The sequence below is a fragment of the Talaromyces marneffei genome, chromosome 1 (genome assembly GCF_009556855.1).
Source record: "Talaromyces marneffei chromosome 1, complete sequence".
NCBI classification, from domain to species: Eukaryota; Fungi; Ascomycota; class Eurotiomycetes; order Eurotiales; family Trichocomaceae; genus Talaromyces; species Talaromyces marneffei.
The window spans coordinates 6,106,332-6,119,672 of NC_072348.1; the positions used below are offsets into that span (position 1 = coordinate 6,106,332).

A 13,341-nucleotide genomic window follows, 5' to 3' on the forward strand; every position below is an offset into this window, starting at 1 on the left:
ATAAACCACAACCTTCAAGCACTGATCGATCTCCAACTTGGAAAAGTCAGTATTTTTTTCCCCTTCATAGTATCTTGAAAACCCATTTCTAACTGTTACAGAGGGATGCGAGCCTCCAGTAGGCACCGATGGCGATGCTGATAACGGGCCTGGTGGAGACATGAATGGGAAAGTCCTTAAAAGAGGCCCAGAGATTCAAATACAGAGAGAATGTGTTACTGAGTTGGAGGGTTTGATCGCACATGAATCTGCCAAATATGAGGCACAGACAACAAGATTTTCAAACATAAGATTGGACTGCGTGTGCAGGAGCTGGAACGGGATTTGGGTGTTGGCAAAAATATCAATCTATTGAAACCTGCGACAGAGGATTATGACAAGTCCATTGTTAGGGTTTGCCTCATCATTCTTCTAGAGATCATTCATTCTCCTTGTGAATTTTGCTTTTGGGCTCATTGATGCTACAATGTTTACCAGCTTTATATGGATAACAAAACTGTTATGTTTCTCTTTTGTTATAAGCTTTGAGGTTTGGGCATGCTGGTCTATCATCACTATTCTGGCTATGGCTCAGGCTTATAAGTAACCTATCTGCCCCATCCAGACCTAGTAACAACAGTACTTCTTCTAATGCCCAGCCTTGATCCTTTAGAGACTTCTTTATCTAAAGTTCTCACAGAAGCAACGCAACAAGTCCACCAATATGAGTCATTTGTTGCTGGCTGACTGTTCAGAGGCTGACCTAAGATTTCTCAGAGCCCAGCAGCTGTCATGACGACTGGCTGGAGTTGTGGGGGACCCTACTACGGTTTCAGCCATGCCCTTTTCGATACCAGGTGATGATCCGTTTCTGTGCACAAGGCCCCCGACAATCATACCCTTTCCTCCTCGTTCGTCCAGTACTCCCACGACTGCACAGCAGACGCCATCTCAACATGCAGCGACCACAACCCCGGAGTATCCTCCGGCGGTATCACCCGTGCACCGCCCAAATATAGGAAGAACCGAACCTCTATTTGCGTCCCAAAGGCTATCAACACCCATGTCCGCCAGCAACCCCGCAACCATAGAGTATCCTCCTATAGGCTCAACCGTGCGGGATTCAGTTTCAGAAAGACCTGCCTCGACAACCACTTCCATCCCCCCTCGTCCGTCCAGTAGCTCCGCATCTACACAGCCTACAACTTCTCACTCGCCACCAGAAACTCAAAGCCATACCACCAGGGGGGAGGAAGCTTGTTGTCTGCGATGCGCCAAATCCGTCTACAACGAGGACTCTCATTGTAGACCTCATCCGGCAGAGAGGGAAAGCAGGTGTTTTAGATGCGTCGCTGCGAAAACTGCATGTAAACCCATCCCAGCTGAGCATCTCCCTGGCTTCCGCGCGGTACTCCAACTATTTCGAGAAGGTAAGATGCATGCTGCATTTGTGGCCCATGATGCCTTGATTGAATCTCTGGCGGCGACGACTCCTTTGACTCGTATTGAGCGGCAGTTGTTTCTACTCAATCGGAACGTGGAGCGATTGTTGAATTGGCACTTGAACGCGGTGAGTTTACCCCATGCATAAGTTATGTTATGGTATATATAACTGCCGATGAGCATTTCCACGGCTGACTTTGATAGTATGGTCTACCTTCAACGCGGCTTATTGAGGAGGAGTTTCCAGAGGACTAGCTTTGTATGATGACTCTATTTTCATGTAGTAGATGAGATGAAAACAATTCAATCAATCTAGGGCTTAGGTATCGGGACCGTGGGTCACGCATGATTAAGCTTAATTGTTTCAGCCAATCAAATCACCGAAAGCCCTACGTAGTTTTGATATTTATGTTATCTCTGCTTACCGTCAATTAATTTACTCGAGTTTACCTAAATGGTCAGTAATAGGTTGAGAAATGAGCATCAACTGTGCGATAGATTTGATTGACTAACCACCAATACAGCAGATTGGAGCAGTGTAACAATGCTAGTCCGGGAGTACGTATTTGTGGACTCTCCTTATACTTTTTGGAGAACCACATCCATGTATAGTGGTTAAGCAGTACGTGACTGCATTTGTATCATACAGGCAGTAATCAGTTAGGTCAACTGTTTAGAAAGCTGGCCTAGATGGGCTGATTCTGGTCTTTCCATACTCCCCGCAACATTGAGTATGGGTATGCTTGTTGCACGCTACTTCAACATGGCGAACTTACATCGGATAGACATGTGATTGTGACGCTTCTTATGTGCAGAACATTATTTCAGAGTCAAGTACCCGCAGATGAAAACCAGAGCACCATGTCGGTATAGAGTTGCACTGAAATAGGTAGTAGCGTATAGACATGATATGGGTTCAGAAGGAAGACGAAATGCCGGAAGAGACAAAGAGAATATACTCAAGAAGGTTCCTACCTACTACTATTGTCGTTGGAATTGGTCCTGTTTTTACTTTTTGTCAGGGGGAGGCTCTGAGAAGGGTGACACCACAATCGTAAGCAGTACTACCAAGACTGAGCCCAAACGTGGGGTAGTCAAGACACCATCCGTGGGATGCCCTTCTAGTCTATCTCCTGATTTCGGCATCTGGTAGCTAAGCATTGCCCCGAAGATCAATACGGCATCTCAGTAGAAGGTGGATCTTTCGTGAAACATCTACATCGGACAATCGAACTTTCTACAATGCATTTGTTTGATCGGCGGCTTATCCTGTCAACCATACTTTTCACTCCTTGTTCCTGGGATAGGAACCTACGAGGGTACTGGTAGAATGGTAATTGAGGTTAGAGAGTGTAATTATATACGAGCATCTAGAACGTCCATTGTTGTAGTGATCTTCCTATCCGACATGAAGCTGAGAAAGAATCCTGGAGTGTTTCAAACATTCCTGTATGCCAGCTTGTGTAGCAATTGAGCCCATATTACATGTGATTTCCCATTTACATGACACAATGTCTTCTACCTAGGCTTACGGGATATCATGATTAAGCATGCGATGCGATGCCTAGGTATCAAGCGTTGTACTTCATATAGAGTGTTACGAGCTAATAAAGTCCCTTGTTGTACAAATTCTATTCAGAAAAGCGGCTACTTACGCTACTTAACGCGATTGATCAGCTGCTACTTATTCAAGCATCCATAGATATCGTCGGTAAGGTTGGTCTATCAGTATACGCGCCTTTAACAAAAGCAATCGGGCCGTTAGCTGTCATACAGTATACCCACGGTCCAAATTCACATCTAGAGTTTCGAGAGGTCTCGAGAGGTCTCGAAGGGGTTGTCATTCGTCAGGACGATGAGAGTTGCAGTGTTACTCTAGAGTCTAGAATCGCAGAAACTGGAGTGCATGTCAGGTTGTGTCAGAGTCGGGGCATCCTCATCCACATTCAATGTGACCCTTACTGAAAAAATATGCGGTTTCCTGCCAGGCACTAGAATGAGTAACAGCTCAGGGATGATGGGTTATTTGCAGAGATTGTTTCATTCGACTACCGTAAGCGTGTTCTCGTCAAGGATGTCTTGTGACGATTGTCTCGGTGGGAGCTGACCGACTTTATATGCGGAATGTAATAGGTAATAGGTTATAATAATTAATAGAAACGTACAGACAAATCAGAAACCAGATAACGATTCCTGTCGGGCTTCACCGTGTTGGCATGGACTCGTGACAAAGGGCTTTTACCGGTCTTGCCCTTCCTTTTTGCCTAATCGGGCCCAACAACAAGAAGGAACAGGATTCTTTTGTCAGGCATTCATTGTTTTGTGTCGTTCTGCTCTGTTCTACAGTCCGAATTAAATAGCCCCATCTTTTCCTCTCTTTTTCTTCTCTCCTCTACTTTTTTTTATCGACCTGTATCGACCTGTCTCGGTTCTGCTTCATTACATCTTCATACTCTTCATACTCTACTCCGTACTCTTTATTTACTACGAGCACATACGACGTCGACAGTAAAACAAAATCAAACGGCCGGCCACCAGCCCCCTGTTTAGTGCCAGCCTAGTCTCAGCCATTGGGCATCTAGTCGGCTGTCCAGTAAATTACTCTCATCGAACAACAAATCGCACGATCTAGGCTCTGCCGTCTGCCGTCGGTGGCGTTGGCTAGGACATCAAAAGGGGGCCCAAAACGAAGAAGTGATCCACGCTAAAACTCCGATCGTTCGGTTGTGACCGTTTTTCTTTTCTTCTCTCTTTGCTTTTTCCATTTTTTCGTCTCTCTTGACAATCATAGTACCGCGTACTAAGGTCTTTCCTTTTCTGTCGATTTGTGCATCTTTATTTTCCGACGTCATCCGTTCGTTCCTTTTCCTCGTCTTTCCCTTCCTTCTTTCCTCTCTTTTTACCGCCGTCTCTACACTCTCTCCAGCCAGTCCTTTGGTGCTGCTTCCCTCCAATAAGGAGATTTCCTTCCTTTGAACAAACATCTAGACGACTGTTTCGCTTTTCTGCGCCGAAGATTTTATCTTCTATCTTCACCTTCAGCTTCGACTTTGACTTGGACAATACAGATCTGGCCATCGACAATTGTCCCCCACCACCATGTACTCATGCTCCAACTACCCACGGGGGTGTCGGGGCCGCTGCAACATCCAAGGTGGCAAATGCAGTGATTGCACCGTAAGCCTATTCTATTCTACCCAAGACAAGCACCCTGAGATCCGGCTAAATCTAACCTGACTCTATAGTCACTCAATTTACAACGACCTCGCACAATGACATCCCCGTTTGCTCAGAACCAAGGCGAATTCCGCCGCCTTGCCCAGCTGACCACCTGCGCCACTTCCGAGGCCCCAGATAAATCCAGCCAGGTTTAATACGACCCCAAAATGACCCCAAAATTCAACGAACAACATGCATATTCAATAATCTGGGAGGCTATCTGATTCAAAAGCATACATACATCTACGACATCAGCGCGGCGTTTTTCTCTTCAAGAAACACCTATCACTACACTTTTTATTACCACTCGTCACCTCATCCTTTCAGCAAGCCGGCTTCTACAGTTTGGAAGGGACCAACCACCCAACGCTTGAGTGCTAGTCTGATCCTTATTCATTATCGGCGACTGGTTTCGCTAGACGACAGATCAGGGACAAGATTCGGCAGACCCATTCGCTCGCCTATGCATGGGTTGGATCGAAATCCGTCGGGATCCAAGACACTCTTTCTGAAACCCACGGTTTGTGACGCGGACCCGCTGAGCGGGCCGCTATTTATCGTGGTTCTCCGTTTCTTTCTTTCTTTTTTTTCTTTATCAGTCTGCCGTCTTTCTACCATTATCATGCCGTGACTTTTTTTCCGACATTATTAATCATGGGAGGCTTTTCTGTACCAGACTTGCTGTTCTATTATTAGCATTCTCTCCCTCTTGCTAGATTATACCCCTGTTTTCTTCCCCTTGAAAGTTCGCACTGCATCTTTATTCAACGGTGTTTGGTTTTTTCGTGTAACTATGTTGCCATTCAATCAATTGATTAGTTATCATATCATTAGCATGCTTAGTTATATTTTCGGGCATCGCATACGAAGTAGACGGACTCCCGTGCCGTGATTAATTAAGGATCAATCTAGATCTGTCTGTGGAGACTGACAACACACAAACAGCCCGGTAAGTTAACTATCGACTATTAAGCCTTGAGTCCTGACAGCATTGAGAAATGAAAATAAATGAAACCAGTCCAACCACCGCTGTCAACCAAACGTTAAAATCATGGACCCCATTCCGGAGAAATTTCCCAGAATATCCCATTCCCTCCGTACGGAGCACATATGCCGAGATGTACGTAGCCTCCAGGGGACTTTTCCTGGGTTGAGTTGAGGTTTCAAGCCCTTCCAAGGATAGAAAGAAGTAACGCAATCGCGATGTTTCTCAATGCAGGGACTATGCAAGTCATTCTTTAGGTACGTACTCCGTAGATGGTGTTACATGCAGATCACACACTGTATCGGTGAGGCAGTATGTATGTACGTAGTACTTGCTCTACAGAGTACGTACTATGTACATAACTACGGTGTCACTACTCCGGACTATCGGTTTGTACCGACCGCTCGGTAGTGGAATGTATACCGACCGAGATATTATTTAAATCTGGTGTTGCATTGAATAAATGTTTGCTATGTACGTAGTATATTTTACCTTGCCAAGGCAAGGTACAGAGACGTACTTTCAAATAATACAGACCAGACGATCTGCGATCAAATGTTTCGTTTCAATCGCTTTGACCTCGTGTGGTACTTACCTACTACTACGTCGTTGGTCCAACTGGCCAAGACAATTAGGGCTAGTTGGTTGTGCGTACATTTGTCCAATCGTCCAACACCAACACTCGTATCACTCACTAAGTTAGTTATCTAGTTAGTATCTCCCGCTAAGATAATACAATAACTTACGTCTCAGACATACTGATACTACTACAGGAGTTAGTATGCTACTATGTAACTACGTAGTATGCACCAACACCGCGGACAGACTATGCATACATTTTAAGGCTTAGTTCGTAAGCCTCGTATTCCTTGAACCTTCTAGAAGGCCGGCCCCCTGACTCGTATTTATTTAAATTTTAAATCCTTTTCCGCGAAAGTTCCGAGGGGCGCAACTAGCGCGCTCGGCTTTACTATGTGCATTCTACGGTGACAGGGAATACATAGTTAAAGGCAACTAACTAGTTAACTAGTGATAGTTAACTTAATAATAATACTATGTACGTACATACAGCGTATGAATCAATCATCTGATCACCGAGATCCGATTCTGACTTTCTTACTCCGTAGAGTTAAATTAACTAACCCACCTACCACGCGTACCTCTGTCCGTTTAGATGGCGCTATTATTCGTTTGTGCGACCTCCACGGAGTACAGAACTCTACAGAGTAGGAATTGTTTATTTATGGCGTGGATACAGTCGTCCAACGATAACATGTAGCCGAGTTGAATGTAGTAGGCGAGCTTCCATTCGTCCTGCTACCTCATATCCCGAGCTTGGCCCCAAGGATCGAGCATGTACTGTACCCCCACGGGAAAGGAGTAGTTATAGGAAGAGGATCAGGGCTTGTACGTTTATGTTTCATGTTGATAGCTAACTTACATATGTAAAATACAGAGTATGAACGTAACTACCTCAAATTGATCGAATTTTGTTCCTTGGCTTCTCCTACCCTACCTATCTAGGCAAGCGCGTCGGCGTCTTTCTGCCCTAATTCTATTTATGGATCAATTGTCTCAAACCCTAAGTCGCTTCATCGCGTTAGTTGTCTTGATGAATACGGTTCTATGATAGATCTCGCCCATATAGCCCTATTCATGTGATGCTTTATTCTACTGACCGAAATGGATTCAGGTGCTATTCCAGATACCTTGCCCTAGAATCTGTTCACACACCCATCGGGCAGTCCGAGTATGGAGACTCCAGTATCGCTCGTCCTCGCCATCTCGCTCTTTCGATACACCGGCTTCATCAATCTGTCTTGCTGATTCGTTCAATAACCCCAACGCTTCGAAAATGACCAGCTGGTCACGCATGTGAACGTCCACAGCCGGCTGATGCTTGCCCGTGTTTGCGGCGGCATCTCTCTTCAGCCCCCTCAATTCGTCGACAAGGCTACAAACGCAGTTGTCGACCAGTGCGTTTAGGGTTGCTACCGTATTGCCGCCGCTGTTATTACCGTTATTGCGTCCGTCGCGCTTTTCGTATCCATTGAAGAGTGCATCGCTCCCTAGGGTCAGGCCGTTCGACATGTGCGCCACCAGCAAGATGTAAATATGTGTATGGTGATTGGTGGCTTCCGAAAGGCGTATATCAATTGGAAACTCTTGGCTACTATCTTCACTGTCATCAGGTCGTGCTCCGGCGATAATTCTATCGTCTAACCCCTTCAAAGCCCTGCGCAAAGCCTTTTGGCTTTGTTCTTCAAGGTACTCTCGTATTTTCCAGTTGGGAAACACGTCATAGTCGTAGTTTCGGGCTTTTTCATGTTTGGCTCTCCGTCTATCTTGACGGTTCCCGTGTGCTTCTTGGTTTTGAATATTGATATCAGGAGCCAGGATTGTAATGTCTATCTTGGTGACCTCCGTCCTCCTATACTCATGCAGTTTGAGAACTGGGAACCAATGGTTCTTCCGGAGTTTGATCGATCTCTCTAGAGGATACACGTCAAATGTCACAGCCCCAAGATCTCTCGGTCCCGTTGACCATCCACGTTTGTGCAATCTGGCATTCAACTTTGGTAGCCCCAGTGTTCGCAAGTTGGGTACTAGAACTTGCTCTATGTAATCGAAGGAAGGAGAAAAAGTGACATTCGTGCCGCCGGTAACGTACACTCTTATAGGCTCTTTGGTATCAACCGTTGTTGACAAGCTACCGGCATAGACCAGATAGGGGTATAGAGCCTGGAATACCAGAGAGATAGATCCCGCCGTATTTTGTTGGATCTTATATTCTGGTTTTATTGCTGGTGCCTCTTGCTTGGATAGTCTCGTTTGTAATAGTGCAGATGAGATAGTCTGCTCTTGACTTTGGTAGGAATATCCTTTCCGAGGATAAAATGTCATCTTCTGAGACCCGACATGTCCATCAACGACTTCTCCCTGACATACATCTGTGATAAACCCGATTGCTGCAGCATGAGAGCCTTTTAATCCCTTTCGCCCTTGGCGATTGCCTCGAACGTTGGAGATGGTTATCGGGAGGCCTGTCAGAGCGGAGAGGGCTACGGCGTTGCGGACCAGCTGCCCGCCGCCTTCAAGCATTCTTCCATCGAGATGTATAATCTTTTCTAGTTCATCTGATAAGTTTGCAATTGGAAGAGATTTCCCATCTGTATTCGGTGCTGAAGCCATATTCCAATCTTCCGCTGTAGTCTGAACTGTATCCTGAATGGATTGAGCACTCACTCTTCTAAGATTTGTTGGTTGCAATTTGAGCACAGGATAATGTCTTCAATTCATTCAAATAGCAAAAGATGCCATAATTCTCGCTGTTATCGACCTAGGCTGTAATCTGAGTCATCAGGCAACCACAGCATCGTCAAGTTGGCTTGGCCAGTCAGTCAATGACTCAGAATGAGTAAGTATTGAATCAACCTCTCAAGGACAAAGTCAACCACACAGACGTAGGGCTACCCACCGGCTTGATTTCAAGGTATAGAGAAACTTTGATAGTGTAGACATGTTGTTTTGTTTGATGTTTTTGTTGTATGAGATGTAAGTATCAAGTAGTCCATCTGATTGGCTCATTTTATTAATTTCCCGGTAGCCAATCAACGGCCGCTAATTATCTACCTCTCCGTCGGAACATTTTGGGAGACAGCGGGAGCGCGCCCGACGTCACTATTTCAATCACCTCAACAATCTCTTCATACTGACTGACTATTCACCCTACACCCCTGATCACATATCTACAAAGCATACGCGGCGACATGCCTTGCCCGATTACAGTCACGAAATTCATTGGGACCGTGTCCCTAGGTCTGCTCACTGTATGTATCCATCAAACTGACGTTGATCTCGCTGTATATTCAAACAATCATCGTATAGGGCGTCTCTTACTCCACGGCAGCCATCGCCATCCCAACTTTGAGAGCCTTGCCCACAGCTTCACATGCCGGCCGTGCTCTGAAAGATGTCAAGCGACGCTCGCGTAAACACGCTTTCCGGTTATCAAGCATAACAAGCTCGTGTCTGTTCTTCGCATGGTTCGTCGCTTCGAGGCGGAAGAAACATCCTTATCTGATTTGGGTGTCCTTGACATCCGCCATCAGCTCCTGGGGCGTTGACTTTTGGTATAATAGAGAATTGGGTCTGGGCGGCTGGCTGCGCAGCGTTGTGGAAGATATCGACTTCCCGTCCCTTACCCTCAAGAAGACGCCTTCTGGTGCATCTTCTCCTTCGTCAAAGAAGGACGATGACTTGGTTGTTGTTGAGGAAGACTTCAACGGAGAAACAGTAGAGCATGATATGGCGCGTGAACAATCGCACCAGATTGTTCGTTCCTGGCTGGCCGGCGCTGCACTGTCAATGGCAATCGTTGGTCTTTGGGGAGATGGTGCCTAACTTACTCGCTCTGATTGACCAACCGACTTTCGTATCTCCGAAGCTGGCTTCACGGATATGATCTATCGACCAAACTCCTCTTCGACTGTACTACCTTCATCTCCGTCTCGACGAGACCACTCTTCTCTTTCAAGTGAATCGATTTAGCGGTATTATATTTTCTTCAGTCTTTTGGTGATGGAGTTTCAACGGGATGTCATGTTTTGATGGTTATAATGAGTATATCACAGAATACAAAATGTTGAAATGGCTGTTTCCATCGCTTAACCTAAGGAGATGCTCAATTTGGAAGGAGCGTATGTAGACCCCTTTCCCTTTCTCCTCCTTCCCATCTAGGTAATCTCCAGCCTCCTCTCACGACTTCTCTCTTTCTACTATTCTCGTTTTCTCCTTCTCCATCCATTCAGAATAGAACCTCATCTGTTGTATTGTGTCTTCTTTCAGATCTACCAATCCGCATATACTACATCTACTTGATGCTACTTTTGGCGTATCCCTCCCACGATGCCTCCCGAATCTGGCTTCCATCGCCTCAGACGAGCAAAGTCGGCTCCATCCGTACAGAAACGTCGTCAGGCCGCTATTGTCTCGAGGCCACTAGAGTCTGAGGTTGATCGCCATCATGCTACCACCGCTGCATCGCTTGCGATGGCACAGGCAAAAGATAGAACGCATGCACCACAAAAGACGACGGCATTTTCAAGTGGAAATCCCGAGACAATGCCGTCTGCTCGAGCTCTTTACCGCCACCCTTCGCTTAGTAGTCTTACTAGGGATGCCATATCTACGGGCCCCGGCTATAGTATCGCATCCAATGTTTACATATCCTCTCACCAAGCTGGCGACAAGACAAATGATTCTTCACCACTCAGAGTTCCTTCAATACCCGACCTCCAAGGGTTTGGAGTTGACGGCGACCTTTCTGCTCCATCTTCATTTCGCCGGCTCCGTAAATCCCGATCTATGCTCACTACAAAATCAATGAGAAACCTTCGTGCCGCAGAGGCTCAAGCCAGTCATTCCGAAGAGACAGAGTCCCCTTCGCTTCGAAGAAGTACCGATTCTACATCTGGGCCACATAGGTCACTCCGTCATTCTCTATCGTTTTTCAATGGCTCAATCAGAAGAATGAAGAGCCAAGGTGTTCTTTCCACTCGCAGACAACATCTTTCAAAGATTGAGAATGAGCCTCCTGTTCCTCCCTTAACTAGTAGTACTAGAGATCAGCCTGCACGCAAACCGATGAGAACTACTGTACGAACCATGAGAGAATACAGTCCAGATGATGACACTTTCCCCACCAGCAATGGTGGTAAACATCATTCAAAGGCCCGGTCCTTCTCTATCAGCATCAAAAAGCGATTGAAACGAGTTTTTGGTATCCCGAGCTACGACGAGAGTCAATCATTGTCATATGATTCCAACCTTGTTTTTGAAAGGCAAGCCTACCTGCTTGGTGAAGATAAAGCCAGCGCTAACAGAGGTACAGTCCCGCACTTACTGAGGATGCTCTACGCCCAAGCCTACACTCCACAAGAAGCTCTGAAAGTCTAGCCACCTCGGCGTCTCGTGTCACAAGCTGGACTAATTCTACAGCAGGAAATACAGTGAGAACAAGATATACCATGGGCCATCAATCTCTTTCCACCATCGAGGAGGGCTATGACTTTGCCGACAAACTGTCGTCGGATGATACAGAGACATATGAGTCTGATAATGTAGGTAACCGATACAATGTGATCGATTCTCAGCGAGTTTACTCGGCTCTAATGAGGCATATTGGCGAAACCGCGGTCAGAGATGGAGAGAGGGCCGTATCAACTGGCGCGATCAAAGGATCTCCTGTGATCGTGGAACGTTCACCTTCCGTCCGTACTTTGAAAAACCACAGCAGCATTCACAAAGTGCCAAGCGACCTTTCGATGAAAACAGCTCGAACCACATTTACGGTGGAACGTCGACCGCAGAGCTCACAGAGCCAATCAATTTTACGTTCTCCGGATTATACGGCAGATAGTCCTGTCACCCCGATTTGGGCAGATCAGGTTCCTCAACCTTCACCGAGAAGCTCTAGCCGAGTGAATGTTAGAGATTCGAAACCAGCATTCTCTCCATCAGGATCATCTCCAAGGCTGAAGACCCCAAGTCCTTACAAAGCTTCGATGAGTTCAATTCGCGAGATAACTGACGACTCGGACATGTACACTCCGAGAATTAACATCGTAGGCTCCGATAACGACATGTCTGCCGATCTGGATTCACCAAGCATCTACTCACGTACACCAAGTGGCCGTGCAGCAAGCCGCGATGCTTTGGATGATGGATTTGAGGAACCTTTTGAGCCTGGCATGGCCACCATATATGATGTTCAGGTGCCGTACAAATCACCTAGAAGACAAGATTCGTCCGCCATCGAACCTGGGCCAAGAAACAGTGCGGAATGGAAGGAGTGGGTAAACTATCAGATGAACAACCTTGACATATTTGAGGCGCCTAAACCGGTAAGCCAACGAGAGCATCACCGCGAAGATGCTGAGTACGACGGGAGGGCTTTACCTCAGGAGTCTGCATGGGATATCATTTCAAGCTATGCTGCTCCTGATAAAAAGAAGTCTTTCAATCGGTTTCAGCAAAGTTCTACATATCAACAAGATTTGCCTGGAACTGATTTCAAAGCCCTTGAACAGAATAATTTCTCCAGGCCAATCAGCCGCCAGTCAATGGGTTCACTTCATGAGACAACCCATGAAGCCGAACCAAATCACTTGGGTATTCAACGAAACCACCCCGCTGACCCATTCTCCAGTGAAAAGCCCTATTCACTCGACAACGCTCCATCTCGTCGACAGGCTATTAGGGCAGCGCGCGAGGCGAGACTGAACCGCGGTATGCCGAGACGAAACAGGCTGAACTTGACTGAGGATCAGCCAGGTGCAAAGGCTGTCCAATTCCGCTCAATTCGTGAAGTACCTAGCATTTGCAAACGAAACAAGGAAAATGAGATGTCTCCAAGCGTGAGGGATAGACATAAGGGGACTGGACTCTCCAAGCTGGAAGACCTACCCCAGATGAGAGGCGGTAGTAAGCGTATGGTAGATGATTTTATACTCGGTAGCCAGCTCAGTCGTCGGAGTCCGGACTCCGTTACCAGTGGGAATGCGTTTGTCTAGCGAAGCCCTACACCAACCGCTTGTGTACCTCGTCTTACGCCTATGATCTTCTGTCGTCAAACAAGTCGCAGGACTCGTTATACTGTCTGGAAGAGACGAAACTATTGGATGATGGGAAGAATTTATTAAAATAGAGCCTGT

General features: G+C 46.4%; 5 protein-coding genes across 5 annotated transcripts; 4 read left to right on the forward strand and 1 right to left on the reverse strand.

Annotated features, from left to right (window-relative positions):
- Positions 1-817: 817 nt before the first annotated feature.
- Positions 818-1,677, forward strand: EYB26_002239 (uncharacterized protein; the record flags this gene model as incomplete). The annotated part of the gene is made up of 2 exons (XM_054261544.1): positions 818-1,549; positions 1,627-1,677. The coding sequence occupies 2 exons, from the start codon at positions 818-820 to the stop codon at positions 1,675-1,677; spliced, it is 783 nt and encodes a 260-aa protein (XP_054117519.1).
- Positions 1,678-4,521: 2,844 nt separating this feature from the next.
- Positions 4,522-4,796, forward strand: EYB26_002240 (uncharacterized protein; the record flags this gene model as incomplete). The annotated part of the gene is made up of 2 exons (XM_054261545.1): positions 4,522-4,599; positions 4,668-4,796. The coding sequence occupies 2 exons, from the start codon at positions 4,522-4,524 to the stop codon at positions 4,794-4,796; spliced, it is 207 nt and encodes a 68-aa protein (XP_054117520.1).
- A 2,519-nt stretch (positions 4,797-7,315) lies between these two features.
- EYB26_002241 (uncharacterized protein) lies at positions 7,316-8,818 on the reverse strand (the record flags this gene model as incomplete). The annotated part of the gene is made up of 1 exon (XM_054261546.1): positions 7,316-8,818. The coding sequence occupies one exon, from the start codon at positions 8,816-8,818 to the stop codon at positions 7,316-7,318; it is 1,503 nt and encodes a 500-aa protein (XP_054117521.1).
- Positions 8,819-9,396: 578 nt separating this feature from the next.
- On the forward strand, positions 9,397-10,030 carry EYB26_002242 (uncharacterized protein; the record flags this gene model as incomplete). The annotated part of the gene is made up of 2 exons (XM_054261547.1): positions 9,397-9,456; positions 9,515-10,030. 2 exons carry the CDS (start codon positions 9,397-9,399, stop codon positions 10,028-10,030), a joined length of 576 nt encoding a protein of 191 aa, XP_054117522.1.
- A 504-nt stretch (positions 10,031-10,534) lies between these two features.
- On the forward strand, positions 10,535-13,200 carry EYB26_002243 (uncharacterized protein; the record flags this gene model as incomplete). Its single annotated transcript, XM_054261548.1, has 2 exons — positions 10,535-11,469; positions 11,520-13,200. The coding sequence occupies 2 exons, from the start codon at positions 10,535-10,537 to the stop codon at positions 13,198-13,200; spliced, it is 2,616 nt and encodes an 871-aa protein (XP_054117523.1).
- Positions 13,201-13,341: the final 141 nt, after the last annotated feature.